This window comes from Poecilia mexicana, unplaced genomic scaffold (genome assembly GCF_051168715.1).
Source record: "Poecilia mexicana isolate PSO_F unplaced genomic scaffold, ASM5116871v1 scaffold_2, whole genome shotgun sequence".
Taxonomy (NCBI): domain Eukaryota; kingdom Metazoa; phylum Chordata; class Actinopteri; order Cyprinodontiformes; family Poeciliidae; genus Poecilia; species Poecilia mexicana.
In genome coordinates this window covers 5,612,742-5,633,691 of record NW_028263371.1, presented here as the reverse complement: position 1 = coordinate 5,633,691, position 20,950 = coordinate 5,612,742, and the positions used below count along the sequence as shown (strand labels likewise).

Below are 20,950 nucleotides of genomic sequence, written 5' to 3'. Positions count from 1 at the left end.
CCTTAAATGTATAATAAAAGTTTTTGATTCCTGACTTACAATCACTTTGTAAGTCTTTGACTTTGACTTATTCACCATATCACATGCCTGCTGACCAGGCAGTGTGTCTGTAGACCAGCAGGGCGGAGCAACTGAGCTGCCCAACTTTCTCCAGGTGATGTTTTAACACAAAAAGTTGAAGTAAAAAGAAATCTGCTATGAATGAAATGCCAGCAGAATATGAACGACAGCAAACTGACTCTGGACTGGATCCGATCTGAATGTACGTTCACTTCATAACAGATCCACGAAACGGACCCGGATCGGGGTCCAGCTGCACAGCAGGTCAGTGACACCCGCCTAAAACATCCAAGAAGCAGAAACCTGAGCTGACCCTGACAGAGTTCACATCCCGTTCACCAATTGATCAACTTTTATTGGTCGTCCTGTTCTGTTTCTCTTCCTGTGTCTTCACCTGGACCAGAGCTGGTATGTGACCCAACTGCTTGACTTTGTTTCTCCTTCCATGTTTCCATAAAGTTGCTTTGCTTTGTTGCAGGTAATCAGGCGCCGTCTGTCTCTGTTCTGTGTTTAACAGAAACTAGTTCTGCTAATATTTGTTTTATGTATCACAGGAACTTTGGGTTTGGTTAGTTTTTATTAATCAACCAGAGAAATGGGTCTGCTGCTCCAGCTGGCTGCAGGGAAGCTGCTGTTATTCTTATTTATTTATTTTTTTAAATCAAGCTCTTTGTGCTCTGCCCTTCTTGCCTTGGCACGGCGTGGCGGGAAAGAACTGTTCAGGCAGGCTTTGTGCGGCAGGCCATCTTAACATAAAATCAGCATCATCACGCTCACATTAAAGAGATTTAAAATTAGTTTATGACTAGATATAACAATTAAGATATCTATATTGACTAGATAAAATAGACATTTGAGATATTTCTAATTATATTCTGACTTGCATAAATGATATCAGATTTACCATGAAGTTGTTAATTCAAGACATCTCACTTTTTGTTCCGAGTCATAATTCTGATTCATCTTAAGTGATTCCAGAAATCAACATATATTAAATGAATTTATAGATAGGAGATATAAAATTCAACTAGAGCAAATTAGATTATGTCCAAAAGATTTGGAGATGTCTTGAACATTTTTTAATCTAGGTGGCTTCCCAGATAGCACAGAATGATTGAAACAACATTGAATCAATGTCAGCCAGAAACATTGAATCAACGTTGAACGCTGACATTGAAACAACATCAAAAGTGGTCGGTGACTTGTATGTTGAATCAACGTTAGGGTTTCAACCATTACTGACATTATATCAATGTTGATTCAACCATCATCTGTATGTCAACTTACATGCCTATTTGTGTTGATATTACATTGAATCAGTTAGGAATCCACGTTGATTCAACCATTATCTGAACGTGGATCTGCATGAATATTTGTGTTGATATTACATTGAATCAGTTAGGAATCCACGTTGATTCAACCATTATCTGAACGTGGATCTGCATGAATATTTGTGTTGATATTACATTGAATCAGTTAGGAATCAATGTTGATTCAACCTTCATCTGAACGTGGATCTGCATGCATATTTGTGTTGATTCTACATTGAATCAATGTTGATTCAACCATCATCTGAACATGGATCTGCATGCATATCTGTGTTGATTCTACATTGAATCAGTTAGGAATCAACGGTGATTCAACCTTCATCTGAACATGGATCTGCATGCATATCTGTGTTGATTCTACATTGAATCAGTTAGGAATCAACGTTCAACCACCATCTGAACGTGGATCTGCATGCAGATTTGTGTTGATTCTACATTGAATAAGTTAGGAATCAATGTTGATTCAACCTTCATCTGAACGTGGATCTGCATTCATATTTTGTGTTGATTCTACATTGAATCAGTTAGGAATCAACGTTCATTCAACCATCATCTGAACGTGGATCTGCATGCATATCTGTGTTGATTCTACATTGAATCAGTTAGGAATCAACGTTCATTCAACCATCATCTGAACGTGGATCTGCATGCAGATTTGTGTTGATTCTACATTGAATCAATGTTGATTCAACATTCATTTGACTGTGGATCTACATGCAGATTTGGGTTGTTTTTATATTGAATGAAAGCTAAGGATTTATGTACATTTTAGGTCTGATAGGTCTACATCATAACATGCCACTAAAAGTTTCTTCACTGGTGTTAAACACTGTATTATTGGCAGATGATGGGTAAACTGTGTACAAAAGTTTAAAAATGACAACATGGGTTTGATTTAACATTTTATTTAAGAAAAGAGGGACAGATCTTTAAACATATTTGATTCCTTTTTGACTGTCAAAACAACAGTCTGTTGTCCACAGAAGAACAGAGTCCATGAGGTTAAGCTTTGTACTGTATGAAGTAGGGAAACAGTACAAGTCGTGGTAACCCCAGTTTGACTCTGGTTGGCGTCACTTTGATTCCTTGTGATGTCTTCCTCTCATTCTGGCGCATAATGAAGCCACTTCTTGACAGTTTTGCTGCTGTCCTCAAGAGTCAGCTTTCGGTCAAACTGCAGAGCAACAGCTGAAAAAAATAAAAGTGAGGAAGGTGCCGGTTAGAAATATGATAAACATTTGAAAAGTTCTGAAACACAATGAAAGATTAAACAGTGTACTGGTTACAGGTCTGAGAACAAATACAAACCATATAGTTCCCCATGTGCACTCACTGTTAAATTAATATCTTAATCTTTCATTAATATTTATCTTAATGTTTACCAGTGTTGTGGTACTCGAAGTTGGTCTTGGTCTTAAGACCGGTCTTAAGACCATTTTCTGATGGTCTTGGTCTCGTCTCGGACTCGACCGCATTTGGTCTCGGTCTTGTCTCGGTCTCGGGCTCTGAGGACTCGGCATTTTATTTCAAGACCAGTCAAGACCGCAACTGTGAAAATATCACTAAAGTACAGCATACTGTCCAGTTTATTTGTTAACATCTTTGTTTTCAGTGGATGCAAAACGCACAGATTAAAATCCAAGCAACTAAGTGTTTCTGTTACTCCCCCCACCCTCCCCACCTTTTACTCTCCCTCCCCACCTTTCACTCACGCGCGGCGCTCCAGGACATGCGCAGTGGTTTCCTCTCAGCGGCAGAAAATGTTTGTCTAATCATCAGTAATATAATAGTGCTGCATAAATAGTAAGAAATCCGATGGCCACAGCTAACTCAGCAGCGCTTCGGTTTCACAGACGGTGGAGACAACGTCTAACTTTTTTCGTCACTTAGAAAAGTAGCTCAAAGAAGGTAAGATCCGTTAACGTGATGTTAGCAAAGCTAGCTGTACAGAGACACATAAGCATTGTGATGAAAAATGTTATCACTCACTGCGCTGAATTATTGTGCGGAGGTGTAGACTGACTTGTCGCATATATGGGACAACGCTATGTCCAAAAGTCTGCAATATAGTGAGGTGACATTCAGAAACAGTCAATTCTTCTCCACGGCTCTTTACTTATTATATAGGACTGGAGTGTCACTCACTGAGAGCCGTTGTTCTATCAGATAGCCATACGCTGTCAGGTTAGCATACATGCATTAAGCATCAAGAAGTCCGACCGTCAGAGGAGTTGTCAGTTCACCATACGCAGCAAGTTATGATGAACATAAGTCATTAAATTGTTTTCAATGATAACTTTATAGATATACATGTGTTGTCATGGTTTCAAAGTGTATTTAAAGCAGAGTCTGGCTGCTGCTGGAGTCAGCTACAACACACGCCCGTGTAAAACTCACTTAACCGCTAAGTCAGGATGCCATACAACTGTTAATAACAAAGTGTATGACGATCTACGTTATGATTCTATGTTGTTGATTAAATGAAATCTTATGGTAATGACGTGTCTGACAGATATAGCCGGTGTTCTATCAGATAGCCATACGCTGTCAGAATAGCATACATGCAGTGAGTACCATGCCAGCGCATGAGCATTAAGTCTGACCGTCAGCGTAGTTGTCAGTATACGCAACAAGTTATGACGAAAATAAGTAATTAAATTGTTTAAAATATGACATAATATGATAACTAGATAGATATACATGCGTTGTCGTGGTTTCAAAGTGTGTTTAAAGCAGGTCTGGCTGCAGCTGGATGCCATACAACTGTTAATAACTGTTAATAATGATCTACATCATGATTCTATGTTGCTGATTAAATAAAATCATATGGTAATGACAGCGTATGCATGTCTGAGCTAAGCGTACGACTATCTGACAACGTATGCTGATCTGACAGAACACCGTGAGTTTGTGCTAAGCGTATGACGATCTGACCTGACAGAACACCCGTTCTTTGTTCTTGTAATGCTCTGTGTACACTGCATCATTATTTTATTTGATTATGTACGTTAATATTTAAATTAACAAATAACTAAAACACAAGAACGAAAGAGCACGCAGAGCATGCACAATGCTCTTTGATTGTTTTTGTTCAAAGTGGCAGCTGTAATGTCTGCCATGGTGTCAGACTACCTGGCTTCATGTACTGGGATAGAGAGTGAAAACAGTCACGATGAGCGCCTTCTGTTTGGTTACTTCTTGCTTGTTGCTCCTTGGTCAGTGTTCGTAGTTAAGCGTTATTTACCGTCAGGGCATTGCCTCAATTGCTATGTTTAATGGTGCAGACAGTGGTGGTTTCTTATATGAGCAATATGTTCAAATGCCCAGGGCTTTATGTTTTTAGGGATGGCACGAGACCATCACACTTTTTAGCACAGAAATGGAATATTTAATATTGGTAAAATATATTAAGTATTTAATATCTAGGTGTTTTTATGGGAATATGGATCTTTCAGATTATTTTGAGAAGCAATTTCGATCATATTTTACATTTTATAGTATCATGTAGCGTGGGGCGCTGGTCTTGGTCTTGACTCGGTCTCGACTCCCCTCGGTCTTGGTCTTGACTTGGTCTCGGACCCCAAAAGTCTTGGTCTTGTCTCGGTCTCGATACACTCTGGTCTTGGTCTTGTCTTGGTCTCGGGTTAGGTGGTCTTGAACACAACACTGATGTTTACATATACAACTGCATTTACCCATCAAGCTGCAGTATAGTGTAGGATTTATGATATTGATATTAAATCAATATTTAAAATAAAGGGCTGTTTATCAGAAAACCTAAGGATAAAACTCAGGGAGGATCAGGTTTATTTAACACACCAGAAACAAATAAATCGAACAAAAGGTGATTTATAGTGTAGTTGGAAAAACTATAATTTATACAGAATAAACTTCCATCAAATAGCTGGTTCAATCTTCCATCAACTACAAATATTTCCAAATAAGTTGATTAAATTCCTTAAAAAGTGTCTATATGCTAATAAAGATCCCACACAAGTAACAATAGTCCAGTTCAATTTAACCAGTTACCAATCCAAGGATCAACAGACTGAATCAGTCATTAGCAGGTTTAGTTCAGTGTTTCACCTGCCTTACATGTTAAGTGTTTCCCTTCTGCCTCACCTGGATTGAATCTGTGGATGATTAACAACCTTCTGCACTTCTTGATGGCTGCAGACGGTCATGTAATCATCCAACTCAGCTGTTCTGGTACAGAGGCTCATTTAAGCACGACCCTAAGCATATCATAATAAAAAGTTAAAAACAAGTGATTACTATCACAACAATTTAAAGCCCACCTGGACCAGCCAGCCTTACACTTCCTTGTCCACCACATGTTCTCCAAGACCAAACAATAGGCCCCGCCCTATTTTAAAAACTCAAATCCCACAAAATCTCGCAGGATTTCATACTTAGGCCTGGAGTGGTGGGTAAGATGAAAATAATACAAAAGGAGACATGACCTCAATTATTAAAAATATCCGTTTTGCCCCAAAATAACCAGGATTACTATGGGCACAAAACAATGCCCTTATTTTTCAATAAACACATTTAAGATCAAAGTAATATTGAAAAACTTACCATAAAAGTGCTCAGCGGAGAATTCAATTCAGAAGCCGGTAGCAAACAAGCCAGCAGCAAAGTGGCTTTTTGGTTGGGACAAACCACAAGTGTAAAATTGGGGAGGTGGACTGTACAACTCCTAGTACAGACTTGTAGATGTTTTTGTGTCAACACATTATGCACAGTCAGTAATAATATTTACAGACAAGTAAGAAAATGTACAGAAAGGAATCACAACCTCAACATGTTCTCAACATGTAGTGCTTAATTTGAAACATGATTAACCCCCACCTAGTAATAAAATGTTCTGACCCAGAGCTCAAGGAGGGGGAGGGAAGAAGGGATGAGAGGGGGTAAAGAGGAGAAGGTTGGGAGGAGCGGCTGGGTGGGGGAGGCTTGGGAGGGAGTAGGGGGAGATGAGGAGGTGATGAGGGCTGCAACAAACTGCCCAGATTGCACACAACGGTAAATAAACGTTGAATTATAGTCAGAAGGGTTGATTTTTGGTTGAGGTCAACAACTGACGGTTGATCAACCATCAAACAACCATCCACCTCCAGCCAAGTAACCAATGTTGAAACTGTGTCATTGAGTCAATGTTGTTTTGTGGTTGAAATCTAATGAATGAAATGCTAATGTCTGATCAACGACTGATCAATGTTGAATCAATGTTGAATCAATGTCAGCTCTTTTGCCACACCCCTTCCCCTCCTCTCCTCCTCATCAGAGCTCTGGGTCAGAGCATTTTATTACTGAGTGGGGGGTATTACATTCTAAATTAACCTCTGTAAAGGATAGTGGGTGAAGATTCATTTCTGTACATTTTCTTTCTTTTTCATAACAAAGTCCTACTGACCATTTGAGTGTGATATATTGACATAAAAACATCTACAACTTACTATAAGGAGTGGAGCGGTCCACCCCCACCATTTACATGAGTGGGATGTCCCAAACACACAGCCACTTCGCTGTTGGCTTGTTGGCAAAAGATGTTAATTCAATGTTGAATTTCCATCATGTGCAATCTGGGCAGGTTCAGAGCTATGGGTGGGGTGGGGCTGGGGGTGCGGTTTCAGGTCGCTTAAATGTCTGATTATAGACTGAGAAAGTCTACCGCCTGTTGAGAAAGGTTTATTTAATGTTAAAGTTACTTTCCCTCAATGGAATATATACTAGTCAGTCCCAGTGACCGTTTCACTCACGGTTTAGCCGATGTGTTTCCTGGGTAAAGATCAAACAAAAAACGCAGACCAACCTCCCCGCCCCTCGCTCAACAGTTTCTGGTAGCGCAGGCGATAAACGTCAGGGGCCTGGTGATTCGTTAGGGGTCCGGTAATTAGCCCCGCCCCCTGGCCCAACGCTGACTTGTTCCGCTAGTGAATCTGGGTACAGAACGGAATCACAACTCAGTGTCAACACATAGTGCTTAAGTTAAAACGTGATTAACCCTCACCTAAAAGGGGTTGTGCTGTGGTGGCGCAGGGGTTAAGCACAAACCACAATCAAGGACTCAGTCCTCAACACAGCTGTCACAGGTTCAATTCCTGACCTTGGCAACCTTTGCTGCATTACCCACCTTCCTGTCAATTAACTATCAAATAAAGGCCACTAGCCAAAACAATCTTTTAAAATGTGAAAAATGAAAAACCCTCACTTAAAATTAAAGTTGTTTCACCCGATTGAGGGGTAGATGGGCCCAGGTGGGGGGAAAGAGGTGTGTGTGTGTGTTTTTGGCGGGTGGAGGGAAGGGGGTTGGGCATTTGAATGGCAGGCGGTGGTGAGGGGTGCAAAAAACACCTTAGATTGATTGAACACTTTGATTACTAGTTTTTCCCCAAACCTTATCCTCAAGGCAAACTGACCTGCATGCTTTCAGTTCAGCAAAACCTTGTTAATCAAATGTTAATTAAAATCATGTGTGCTGAATTAGGGAAATGCCTAAAACTTGTAGGGCAGTGTGCCTGGTGCCAGTGCTGAAAAACACTGGATTCGATGTGGCATTTCAATCAATGAATGTTAATTGGCTAGAATTGAATGGTTGTTTGATGGTTGATCCAGCTTCTGTCATTGACCTGAACCATACATGCAACCTTTGTGATCATAATTCAACATTGAATTAACATCGTGTGCTATCTGGGTAGTTCTTCCCCAAACCTTGACATCAATCAAACTGACCTGCGTTTTTTCAGTTCAGCAAAACCCCGTTAATCAGACGTCAATTAATATCATGTGTGTTGAATTAGGGAAATGCCTAAAACTTGTAGGGGCTGGAGGACCAGTGCTGAAACACACTGGATTCGACGTTGGCATTCCATTTATTTGATGTCAACCACAAAACAACATTGATTCAATGTCACAGTTTCAACATTAGTTAATTGGCTAGAATTGAATGGTTGTTTTATAGTTGATCCACCATCAGTTGTCGACCTCAACCAAACATGCAACCTTTGTGATGACAATTCAACATTGAATTAACATATTTTCCAACAAGCCAACAGCGAAGTGGCTGTGTGTTTGGGACATCCCACTCATGTAAATGGTGGGGGTGGACCGCTCCACTCCTTGTAGTAAGTTGTAGATGTTTTTGTGTCAATATATCACACACACAGTCAGTGAGAATTGTTATGAACAAGTAAGAAAATGTACAGAAAGGAATCAGCACCCACTATCCTCTACAGTGCTTAATTTAAATGTGATAACCCCCGCTCAGTAATAAAATACTCTGACCCAGAGCGCTGATGAGGAGGAGGGGAAGGGGTGCGGCAATACAGCTGACATTGATCAGATGTTGATCAGACATCAGCATTTCAGTCATTAGATTTCAACGACAAAACAACATTGATTCAATGACACCGTTTCAACACTGGTTACTTGGCTAGAGGTGGATGGTTGTTTGATGGTTGATCCACCGTCATTTGTCGTCTTCAACCAAAAATCAACCATTAATCAGACTTCGGCATTTCAGACATCAGATTTCAACCACCAAACAACATTGATTCAATGTCACAGTTTCAACATTAGTTAATTGGCTAGAATTGAATGGTTGTTTTATAGTTGATCCACCATCAGTTGTCGACCTCAACCAAACATGCAACCTTTGTGATGATAATTCAACATTGAATTAACATATTTTCCAACAAGCCAACAGCGAAGTGGCTGTGTGTTTGGGACATCCCACTCATGTAAACGGTGGGGGTGGACCGCTCCACTCCTTGTAGTAAGTTATAGATGTTTTTGTGTCAATATATCACACACACACAGTCAGTGAGAATTGTTATGAACAAGTAAAAAAAATGTACAGAAAGGAATCACCACCGACTATCCTCTGCAGTGGTTAATTTAAATGTGATAACCCCGCTCAGTAATAAAATACTCTGACCCAGAGCGCTGATGAGGAGGAGAGGAGGGGAAGGGGTGAGGCAAAACAGCTGACATTGATTCAATATTGATCAGATGTTGATCAGACATTAGCATTTCAGTCATTAGATTTCAACCACAAAACAACATTGATTCAATGACAGTTTCAACACTGGTTACTTGGCTAGAGGTGGATGGTTGTTTGATGGTTGATCCACCGTCATTTGTCGTCTTCAACCAAAAATCAACCATTAATCAGACTTCGGCATTTCAGACATCAGATTCCAACCACAAAACAACGTTGATCCAATGTCACAGTTTCAACGGTTTGATTGGATGGTTGTTTGATGGTTGATCCACCGTCATTTGTCGACTTCAACCAAAAATCAACGATTCTAACTATTTTTCAACGTTGATTTAACATCATGTGCTATCTGGGTTTTCTTTTTCAGACATCTTGAAAAATTATTCTGTCTAGACAAAACATCCCAGGTTTACTTCTTAGAATTTAAAAATTTCAATGGCAAAAACTGTTTGAAAATGCTCCAGTTTTAGCTCGGGGATGTGTGGCAGTAGCACTTTTTGCTCTTCAAAGCCGTTTTAAGTGCAGCATGTGAGCCGGAAGAAAATAAGTTGGAAAGTCTTGTCTGATTTCTGAAACAGTTTTTAAGTTTGTGAAGTTCACGTTCACAGCTTTTTGTAATTTTTGGTATTTCTGACAATTTTTTGCAGGACCTCCAAAATTCGTCAGGCAGCTGTTTGGACAGCTCAGTGACATCACTACTGGGGTTTACGCTGAATTTCTTAATTCAGATATGTAAAAATGTAATTTTGACTAGTCATATTTACATTCAACATATTTTGAATAGTAATTACGGATGTCGGACCCTTCAAATAAACCTGGTGACGTCATGTAAGATATTTTGAAAGGCACTCTGATTTGTCAGAATGTCTTTAATTTTTCTTACCAGTCAGAATATGGATCTGAGGGGGCAGAGATAGGAACCATCATTTCTAACATTTGTTTACTGTATTTTCTCTTCAGCTTGGATTTTCCAGTGGTGTTTTTAATATATAATTCTTATATTATGTCTATGTTTTTTCCTCCTTGCTGGTGGCATCCGGTGCTGTCTGAGGCATTACATTCTCTGTCTGTATAGCGCCCTCTATGGCACTGGAGGAATCCTGTTTCCTGTGTGACGTCTTGTGCTTTTCAATCGGGGTGTTCCACCTTTTTATGCAACCATTTAAACTGGCTAGTAATTCACTTTAAATAAACTTTGTAAGGATGGAACCATGACTCTTGTCTTTTTAAGTGAAATAATTTACACAAGAGCCGTTATTGAGAGCCGCTGTAGTAAAGGGAACCGGTTAGAAATAACAACCATTTAAAATATATATTTTTATCGTTAAGAGATTAAAAAAAAACATGCCACTTTCATTCCACTTCAGAATCATGTTCTGCTTTATGTTGAGTCATGACACTATAACAAGGTACAGTAGAAGATGATTGCAGTACCGAATATGACCGGGAGAGGGCAGCAGCACACCAGAATGAGGATATATGTGACCAATGAAAGAGTATTTCTCAACAGAGCATGCTAAACTGAAGCAACGGCAACAATGGCTGAGTGGGAGAACAGAGTGATATTTGCTTCCCAGCCAGACCAAATTATATTTAAATAAAATTCATATGAAGTCAGTGAGTAAGGGACATTAATATCTGCTACATTGTTTTTCCTCACACTTTTCTCAAACTGCATCATTATTAGAAATATTGGTATCAGAACAGAAACGTCACATCTGCCTTCTTACGCTCTTCTTACTAACTTCCTGGATTCACATCTGTTTATTTCTTTGCGTTTCAAGTCAACCAAACTTTTATCCACATCAAATCAGAGCAAAACAATTTCAGCTGGATGCTGATTTATCCAAAATGTTTTTCTGTTGAACCATTTTTTATTTTCTATTTTCAACTTCCCATTGATAAGATTTCAGCTTTTAAAATCCTACAAATGTTTGATCACATAAACAATGATTTTTGAGAAATCCATTTAAACAATTAATAAAAAAAAACACATTGTCCTTTAACTATAAAAACAGAACCTAAGACATTTCTTGTTTCTCTACATCAGAGTTGAACTACACAGCAGAATATTTTAAATTCTTCCCGTTTTTCTACAACCTATCTACTACCATCATGTGTCGCCATTAGCCGCTCACACACAGATGATGAGAAGAGGAAGGAAACTGAGCTCATTCTAAACAACTTCTTCATCTCATTTGCATAAGGTTCTGGGGGAAAATAACTTCCTGTTACTTTGTTCTGCAGACTAAAGTTGAGTCTCTGCCATTTTTATGTCTTATAAAGAGATGAAAGCAGCAGCTATGAGTTTCTCAGCAGCGATCCGTGGAGTTATTGTCCTTCTGATGGCAGCAGGTAAAGAGCAGGAAACTTTATTTCACACTTCAAACATTTAGATTTCAGATTTTATGAAGTAAGAAAAAAATCTGAATTTAAAGCAAAATGATTCAGGGGGGAAAATGTATTGATTACAATATATTTATGGATGTTTGTGTTGTAATGTAAAGAATGAATAAAGGTCATGAATAATCTGCATAGACCTTTTTGAAATCTTTAAAAAGTCCTGACAGATTTTTATATAGTTTTTCCAAAGATAGATTTTTTTGTGTGTCAGTCGTCTTTGCTAATATTTAAATAATACTTTTAAAATTCACTGCAAGAGCTTCCTCTAAGTGTTTGACATATTAGATTAGATCTTTGTCATGTTGCAATGAGCATAATGAAGAAATGACTGATGAAAACTTTTTCAGCTAAAATGATGAATTTTGTTGAATTCTTTTAGGAAAAGTAAATATTTTTAAAACTTTTCCAACACGTGAAGTTTCATTTATAAATAAGTATTACATGTATATCCATTGTAAATAAGAAATAATCTTAGTTAGACAAATAAAGAAATGGGGAGAATCTGTTCTGTGTTTTTGTGACCTTTTGGTCAGACTAAGATCATTTTAGAACCTGATACAGAAATGACTTCACTTTTGTACTTTTGCAAAAACTTGCAAGGATTTCCGACTAAATCATGATGAAAGTTTACATCCAGGAAACAAAGCAGGATGACGTGATAATGTGCATAGCGGCAAACACATTTACACTGAACATCCTAATCAAAATGCAGAGCAAATGAAAGAACAAACTCCTCAGTTCACAGACAGACAGAAATAAGTCGTCTGGTTTTCTTCAGTGTAGAAGAGGAACTTTTACTGTACTGTCACTTTTACAGTGACAGAATGACAGCAGCCTGTTTCTTCACAGCTGCTGTAAACTCAGCCAGGATCTTAGTGGAAAGAGTTCACTGTAAACTGGGCTTTAATGTTGGACCAGCTCAAATTAATTTGAAGGTAATCTGATAAATCTGACTGCCATTCAGATTGTTTGGGGATCAATAAAATGTTATTGAATATTAAATCCTGAACAGCTAATAAAGCTTGGTTCAGTGTTGACTTGTTGAGCCTGGATTAATCTGACAGTCACTTTGTGGTCAGATGGTGACAGAAAACAGCAACAAGAGACTCATCATGTGGAAACATCGTCTGCAGCTCCAAACACAGAAGGACTGACTTTAAATCATCCTAGGAGGCTTTCTTCAGCTTTACATTGATGCATCTATAATAATGATAATTATAATAATAATGATGATAAAGCTGCTGTTATTATTCCTAACCACATGACTGATACCAGAGCCAGTCTGAGGCTCAGCAAACTAGAGGCCAAAACATAAACAATGGATCTAAAATTGTTTATTGAGGTTAAGAATCACCATTAAGACGTTTTATACTTTCAACATTGTTGAATTAACCAATTTAAAATTGTGCACCATTTAACTTAAGATTTTTTAAAAAATTACAAGGAGTTATAATCTGAGGTTTGAAGTTTAATCCATTTTTTATCTTTGAGTTCAGTTTGTTCACAAATCATCTCATTAATTAATAATCAATAATCTCATTGCTTTTATATTCAGCTGATTAAACTCAACTCTCTCTCCCAGATTCCACAAAATTTCTATTGATGTTAATAGGAAGAATGATCGCAAATTTAATTCTGCTTAAGGCCCATAAAACTTTGGACTGTGGATGATTTTTTTATGCACTGATGATCTTACAATATATTGACGTATTAATTGTTCATCATAGATTGTACAGTCGTTGTTTTTACAATATTAACAGTTTTCTAGTTTTCTAAGAATCAGCAACAAGTTGAAAGGTGCAGAAAGAGTCGACTTGTGAATTCACAAACATCCACTGTTAGTTCATAAACTTTGATCACTGATTTGAACTTTGTGTGGAAACTCAAGAGCATATAAATGTTTTATGTTTGCAGCCTTTGTAGACGAGACCCCAGATTCTTCAAATGTCAAAAGATTTTAGCAGACAGATTATTATAATTTTGAAAATGTATTTAAGATTCATAAAAATATGTTTACATAAACAGTTTACTTAAGGTTTATTTAATGTCTGTTTTTCTTCCAGATGTTTGTGGTCAGAATGGCTGGGCTGTGAGTTATAGTCCCTCCATTTGTGCCCTAAAAGGATCAACGGTGGAAATGAGCTGCAACTATACTTACCCAGTCATATATGAAAAAGTACGGATTGTTATAGTGAATACATTTTGGTTTACAAAAGTGAGTTATGGAAATTATGTGGATCTGAAAGATGATAGAGATTATTCAGATCGTGTGAAATATCAATGTACAGAAAAATCCTGCAGTCTGAAAATCTCTAATGTGACACAAACTGACTCAAAAGAGTACAAGTTCAGGTTCACAACAAACCGTGAAAGTGGAAAATACGCTGGTTCACCTGGAGTCTCTTTATCTGTCACAGGTAAAAGTTACTATTTAAGTCAGTTGGTTTTAAGATGTTACAAATATTACAGTTTAACCTCTAAATAAATCTACTTGTGTAATTTTCATAAAATTATGATTTTTTTTGTCCACATAGATCCACAGCTCCAGGTGAAGGTAAACAGGTTAGACGATCCAACCAGGATCCAGCTGACATGTCACACTGACTGTCAGCTGCCTCGTCCAGTTTCCTACATCTGGTTGGAGGATCAAACACCAATCACAACAGAGAATAAAAATGTGTTCCTGTCCTCATTTAACACCACACACAGATATCAATGTGCCATAAAAGGACATGAGGATGTTCCATCTCCTGCAGTGTGTAAGTTTGTATCTCTGCACTTCTCTGATGGAAATATTTAAAGTAAAAATATTAATTCACCTGGCAGGTTTAGATCTAAAAATATTTTTAATTCAACCAAGAAATTTGTTATAGTTACTGATTTGACAGGCATCTCTCAAAAGTTCAAAACATTGTAAATTTTTTGCGATTTCTGTTTGGAGAGAAAATAAAAGCATCTGCTTTAATCTACAAAAATGTCATTTCAAAATCAATTTCCACTTCAGCGAGGTTACAGCAATAAAACCCGTCTTGGCACAAACCCTTCACACATCTCCACTAAATAATTGATTATTTATCTCTGGTAATAAGTTGCAGATCTTTTAGGTTGGAGAGCCTCTTTCCCATCACCCTAATCTGTTGCTCTTTCCACATATTTTCCATCAGATTCCCATTGCAGCCTGATATCACAGTGATTTGCTTTTTCATTATTTTGCAATGTTACAGTCACATCTCAAATTGTGTTACAATAATCTCTTTCCTCAAAATGCTGCACATAAATATCTCATTACAATGAATAATGTGTAAAAAAGCTTTTGAGACTTTAGAAAAAATAAAAATCCTGAAATTAAGAAACCAAGAAATTACATTAACACAAGTCCTCACAGTTGTTGCTAAATTTTGAATGTGATGCCAAAAGTTTAATACATTTATCTCTACATTTTTGTAAATTTATTGATATTTGGGATTCTGAGTTTTAAGTTGCAACGTCATGAGCTTCATCTAAATTATTATTCTCATGTTTTCTCCAGATGCTCCTCGGACCACCGTTCTGTCAGTGACGCCCTCAGAAACTGTTGAAGGCTCTTCAGTGACTCTGACCTGCAGCAGTGATGCTAATCCAGCAGCTAAATACAACATTTACAGGGTGAATGAAGGTCAACATGGTCAACTTCTCAGAACAGAAATACAATCAGTCTTCAGCTCCATCCAGGTCTCTGATACTGGGAGGTATTACTGTACAGCTGGAAATGACCTGGGAAGCCAAACGTCTCCAAGTATCAATATTGATGTGAAATGTGAGTAAAATACAATGTAGAACTACTGCTGATATAATCTGATTGAATGGGAAGCTTCTGACCAGGGAAAACTCCTGTGGATGTAATTCTCCCAGCCTGAATAATCATCAGAAAGTCATGACAGGAAGTTGAAAATGTTTTTAAAACTTGAACTTTAAGTCAAACCTCTGAAGTGTGGCACTCAGATTTTCCTGTCTGATTTTTGAATTTTCATATTTATAACAAAAACTTGAGTGTTTGAAGGTTAGACAGTAAAGCAGAGTTGTTGTTGTTTTTTTTTCGTTTCATTTACTGGGTAACAAGTTCAGAAAATCAGCCGTAGACTTTTAATATATCCTGTAATCTAGTTTGAAACATACAAATCCAACTTCAGGCTTTCATTTTGTTTCCTCACTCAGACGGTCCAAAGAGCTGCTCTGTGTCGGTGAACCCCTCTGGAACAGTAGAGGAGGGTAACCCAGTGAATCTGACCTGCAGCAGTGATGCTAACCCAGCAGCTAGCTACACCTGGTACAAGGAGAATAAAATCATTCTTACTGGATCGAAGGTTTATCATGTCGCTGTCGGCTCTGAGCACAGAGGAAACTACGTTTGCAAGGCTCAGAACCAGCATGGAGAACGTAACTCTTCATCTCTGTTTCTAGATGTTCTCTGTAAGTTTTCATTTTTCTATATCAGGAAGTATTTCCATTTCATTCATGCTTAGTAAATGTCTACTTATTGTTTTTGTCAGATGCCCCAAAGGTTCCCTCTGTGTCCATAAGTCCTTCAGGTGAGATCATGGAGGGAAATTCAGTGACTCTGACCTGCAGCAGTGATGCTAACCCAGCAGCTAACTACACCTGGTACAGGGGAAAAGACAACAAACCCATGAAATCAAATAAAAATCTCATCTTCAACTCCATCAATTCAAATGATTCTGGGCAATATTACTGTACAGCCACAAACACGAAGGGACAAAATAACTCAAGAGTAAATATTGACGTTAAATGTAAGGAGTAGCACATTAAAGAATGTCTTCCACTTATTAATTTTATATTCTGGCATTATTATAAATAACAAACAAACACAACTCCTACTTTTTCTTGCAGATGCTCCCAGATCTCCTTCAGTGTCACTAAGTCCTTCAGGTGACATCATGAAGGGCAGCTCAGTGACTCTGACATGTAGCAGTGATGCCAACCCAGCAGCTAACTACAGCTGGTACAAAGAGGGAGAAAAGGCACCAAAAGCTTCAGAAAAAAGCTTCACTATCACCAACATACAAAATGAACACAATGGGAACTATTACTGTAAAGTCCAGAACAAGATAGGATGGCATAACGCCACTGTAACTGTGAATGTTGTGGCAGGTAAACGTTTATCATTTAAATCATCAAATGACCTTTATGCTAGGCATAGTTAGCGTGCAAAATGTGGGTTAAACAGAGGATACCCAATAAAAACCAGAGTAGAATTTTATTTTGTTGAATCACTAAAGATTTCAACTTGGTATGACTAAATGTGTTTTCTTTTCAGTGTCATTAATGTATATACTCATTGGAACTATTGCTTCTATTTTGCTGATCATGATATTCCTCCTTGTCTTAATATCGAGGTAAATTAATCTTTTTTTTAACTTCATATTTCTTATTCTTACATCTAAAGTGTCCATAAAATGTATTCACCCTTCTGGTTGTTTTAACCTTTTTAAAGTTTGCACAAATCAATCATGATCAAGAAAATTTGGCTTTTTCACAAATAAAATAAAACAAAAACCTTAAATGTCAAAGTGAAAACTGATTTCTAGAAAGTAATGACAATAAATTAAAAACATGAAACATAAAATGCAATTGTGTAAATATTCACCCTGTTAAAGTGGCAGATTTAATTCAACCGAGGTCCGGCCAATTGGGGCTAGCAGCCTCACAATGAAACATACAAATCCAAATCCACAATGAGTGACTGTGTCTCGAATGAAGACAAAAGAACACTCCAATAAATTATTGGAAAGTATCAGTCAGAAGATGGACAAAAAAAAAATCTGAGCCACTGGACATCCCCTGGAATTTAATTAAATATCAGGATTGATGTGGTTGTGGTGAGGAGAGGATGCTGAGACCCAGGTTGTGATTAAGATGAAGGATTTAATGGTGAAGAAGCTCAAACAGTCCAAAAACAGGCGGCACGGCACAGAAGTTAGCACGCAGCTAAATACCGGTAGCAGTGACAACAAAGACTGACACGATGAGCTAATGCCAGCACAGGACTTCACAGTTCAACTGTGCGGGCAGACTAACAAAGACGACGTGGACATACGTTACACAAACTTAGACAAGGACCCGACAAAGAACACAGACAACAGGTGGGACTAAATACACACAGGGGTAATCAAGGGAACGAGACACACCTGGGAACAATCAACGGGGAAGACGAGCAAACTGAAGACAAAAAAACTCTAAAAATAAATACACAGAAACACGATCCTGACATTAAATCCATTATTTTTTTTAAAAAAAGGAAGGTATTTGACATATTGTCAAAAATAAATTTTGTTGATCATGATTTATTTGTAAAAGTAATGAGTAAAACATCAAAGGGGGTGAATACTTTTTTTTATAGGCACTGTTGCCATGCGGTCATTTTTAGGAACAATTAATGACCACTAACTATTTTCTAATTAGTAGAAAGTGGAGAACATCAACACCACCGCCTAAGCCTGGAGGAAACCCCAACAACATTGAGCAGGTCAGATGGGAAATAAGAGGCTGATTTTCTTTTTTTCTTTTTTTTTTTTTTTAACACATCTCGACTTCTGTTAACAACGTGTAAAAAGTTAGCAAGTTTTGAGTGGAGCTAGCAGCAAAGCATCAGGGCTGGTGGGGTCAGTAATAATAAATATGTCATGGAAATAAAATGCCATTTAGTCAGTGGCTCTTGGTTTTCTTTAAGAGATTAGTGCCATCAACATTATATCTTGGTAAATATGTTTCTAATTGTACTTCTCTAATGAAAATCCCCCAAATGTTGGAAACAAAACGAATCAACATGTAGAAAGACATTAAAATAAACAAGTCTGTGAACCCTCACGCAGTCTTAACAAATTAACCTGGCGCACACAGGGTCAGTGCGATCCCACCGGACCGCGGACAAACTGGAATTACGGAATAAGTGTTGAACGCAAGAAACTTTACGAAGACATAAAATCTGCCAGCTTTTAAAAAGTAATCCTGTTCTGATTAGTACCAATTCATATCAGCTGGTTGGGTTTTTATTAGTGGTCTGTAATAAATTTCAGTAAGAATGTTCCTACATCATTGTGCTTCGCTACACATCATTTCTGGATTCATTTGTTTTTGTTTTTTTGACTTGTGTGGATTATAACTTCATAATAGATGTAACTGACTGTGAAATGCATTTGGTCCTGCAGAGCCAAGGCAGCCTGTCGAAGTCGCAGGAAGACCTTCAGTACGCCAGCATCCAGTTCATAAGGAAGCAGAGAGATCCTGTGTATGAAAACTTTTCACCTGGTAAAACCGGCACAGCTGATCTGGAGGAAGAGGGAGAGCAGAACGTAGAGTACGCTACTGTCAAGTTTAGCCAGAGGTAGGTAGCTCTCGCTAACGTCGTGCTCGGTAAACATTAAGAAACAGAACATTTAAATTATTAGAGAAGACAATATTTCCTTATGCTGGTGAAATGTTCTTTAGTAAAGAGAAAATATTCGTGAAATGTTGTGTGTATATATATATATATATATATATATATATATATATATATATACACCTGTTAGAGTAGCCTGATTATGGAGGGTTTCTCTTTTAGGATTTGACTTGCTTTACCAAGTAAAATAATTATTCACAGATTACTCAGTCAAAGCTATTCATGTTGCATTTTCATTTCTTTTTTCTTTTCAGAACTGAAAACCCAGAACCCGAAGATGATTCAAATGCTTTATACAGCGTAATAAATAAACCTAAACCGGGTAATTAATATTTATTGCTGTACAGACATACTTGTGGTTGTCTAGTTGTTCTTTTTTCATTATATTTACCTGTAGCTTTGGCAGTCAGCCTCCAGGTGAACAATAGGATGGACCAAAATGCCCAGTGAATGGACTTTCTGCTTCGAATTTCACTTTTATACATATTGTCATTATTATTATTGCTGGAAAAGAGGACATTTCAACAAATGTTGCTTTGTGACACACTGAAACAGAAAGTAACACCATATATATAGAGAAGACGTCATCTGGAAGATATTGAAAGGATGAAATTAAAACCCATGAGTGAGTGCTCAAACTTTCCCAAACAGGAGGAAACGTGGTTGATAGATGTGAGGTAATGAGATGAAGTGGATGGATTTCTCCTCACCCACAAAAACAGTCTTTCTGTTGCAAACTCTTTTTTTCCCCCAGGACCATTTAACACCTCAGCCATATAATGAATCCTGCCTTTAGCAACAAAAGGTTTGAGTAAGAGCATTGCACCAGCTCTACAAGTCAACAGCCAGACCATTAACGCTCCCACAGTGTTAGCGTAACGCTCATGTCACGGTCGGACAGCGAGGGGGCTGTCCCGTCAGACCATCAGTTCCTGAAACCAAACACACTCAAACAAACTTGTAACAGTGCACAGAATAAAAAACTTGTGGGATCCAAATGATCCCCATTCCTCAAGACTGTGGGAGTTTTAAGGTGACCACAGGTGTTTTTTTATTAAACTAATGGGGGAGAAAATGGATTGTTTTATCAGCAATATGTGCTTTTTCTTTGTAAAAAAAAAAAAAAGAAAAAGTGATGACTCACTGTTGCCAAATGAACAGGTTGCATAATCATTTTAACTTCCTATATATGTGTACAGTCTGCTTGAAGTTACAAAATCAACTATTATAACAAAATGAACTATACTGTGCATGCTAGCTGTAACTGTATTAATGTCTTGATAGCCACATCACTGAAGCCCAAATACACGTGCTTGTGTTAAAAAAGACTGACTGTGTGTTCAAATGTGAGACTTTCAGTTGCTTCCATTCACTGATGGAATATCTTACCAAATCACTGCACAGGTATAAAACCCGATCTGAAGCAGACGTCATGTCTACAAGAATTTAAGCTTTTTATATTTTTATTAGTTTTTGTCACAAACTGTTGATTGTAACCAAGAAGATTTGATACAGGAGTCTATAAGCGGGGTGCCGGTTTGTTACGTCTCAAAGCGACTGCTGTTATAGGTTTGTACCGACTTCTCCTTTCTTCTCTGGAAGAATCTACATAAATCTTTGTTATATCAGCTGGAGACTCTGTTATCACTGCCTTCTTTCTTTGTGGCCGTCTCTTTATGCACCAGTGACTGTGTGCTGTGATCTGTGAACTCTGAC

The 20,950-nt window shown here is 37.9% G+C and overlaps 1 protein-coding gene across 4 annotated transcripts; it reads left to right on the top strand.

The window, feature by feature from the left end:
- Positions 1–396: 396 nt before the first annotated feature.
- Positions 397–20,868, top strand: LOC106932752 (B-cell receptor CD22-like). 4 transcript variants are annotated; one of them, XM_088009541.1, is made up of 12 exons: positions 397–468; positions 11,641–11,748; positions 13,860–14,213; positions 14,331–14,555; positions 15,326–15,592; positions 15,991–16,245; positions 16,326–16,583; positions 16,684–16,944; positions 17,111–17,189; positions 18,256–18,319; positions 19,002–19,177; positions 19,489–20,868. In XM_088009541.1, the coding sequence occupies exons 2-12, from the start codon at positions 11,667–11,669 to the stop codon at positions 19,562–19,564; spliced, it is 2,097 nt and encodes a 698-aa protein (XP_087865667.1). In that variant the 5' UTR covers positions 397–468; positions 11,641–11,666; the 3' UTR covers positions 19,565–20,868. The 4 variants fall into 4 exon arrangements, with proteins under 4 accessions (XP_087865667.1, XP_087865671.1, XP_087865658.1 ...); XM_088009532.1 differs by lacking the exon at positions 397–468 and having other exon boundaries at positions 11,328–11,748; XM_015011611.2 differs by lacking the exon at positions 397–468 and having other exon boundaries at positions 11,329–11,748; positions 18,259–18,319.
- The last annotated feature ends 82 nt before the right edge of the window (positions 20,869–20,950 follow it).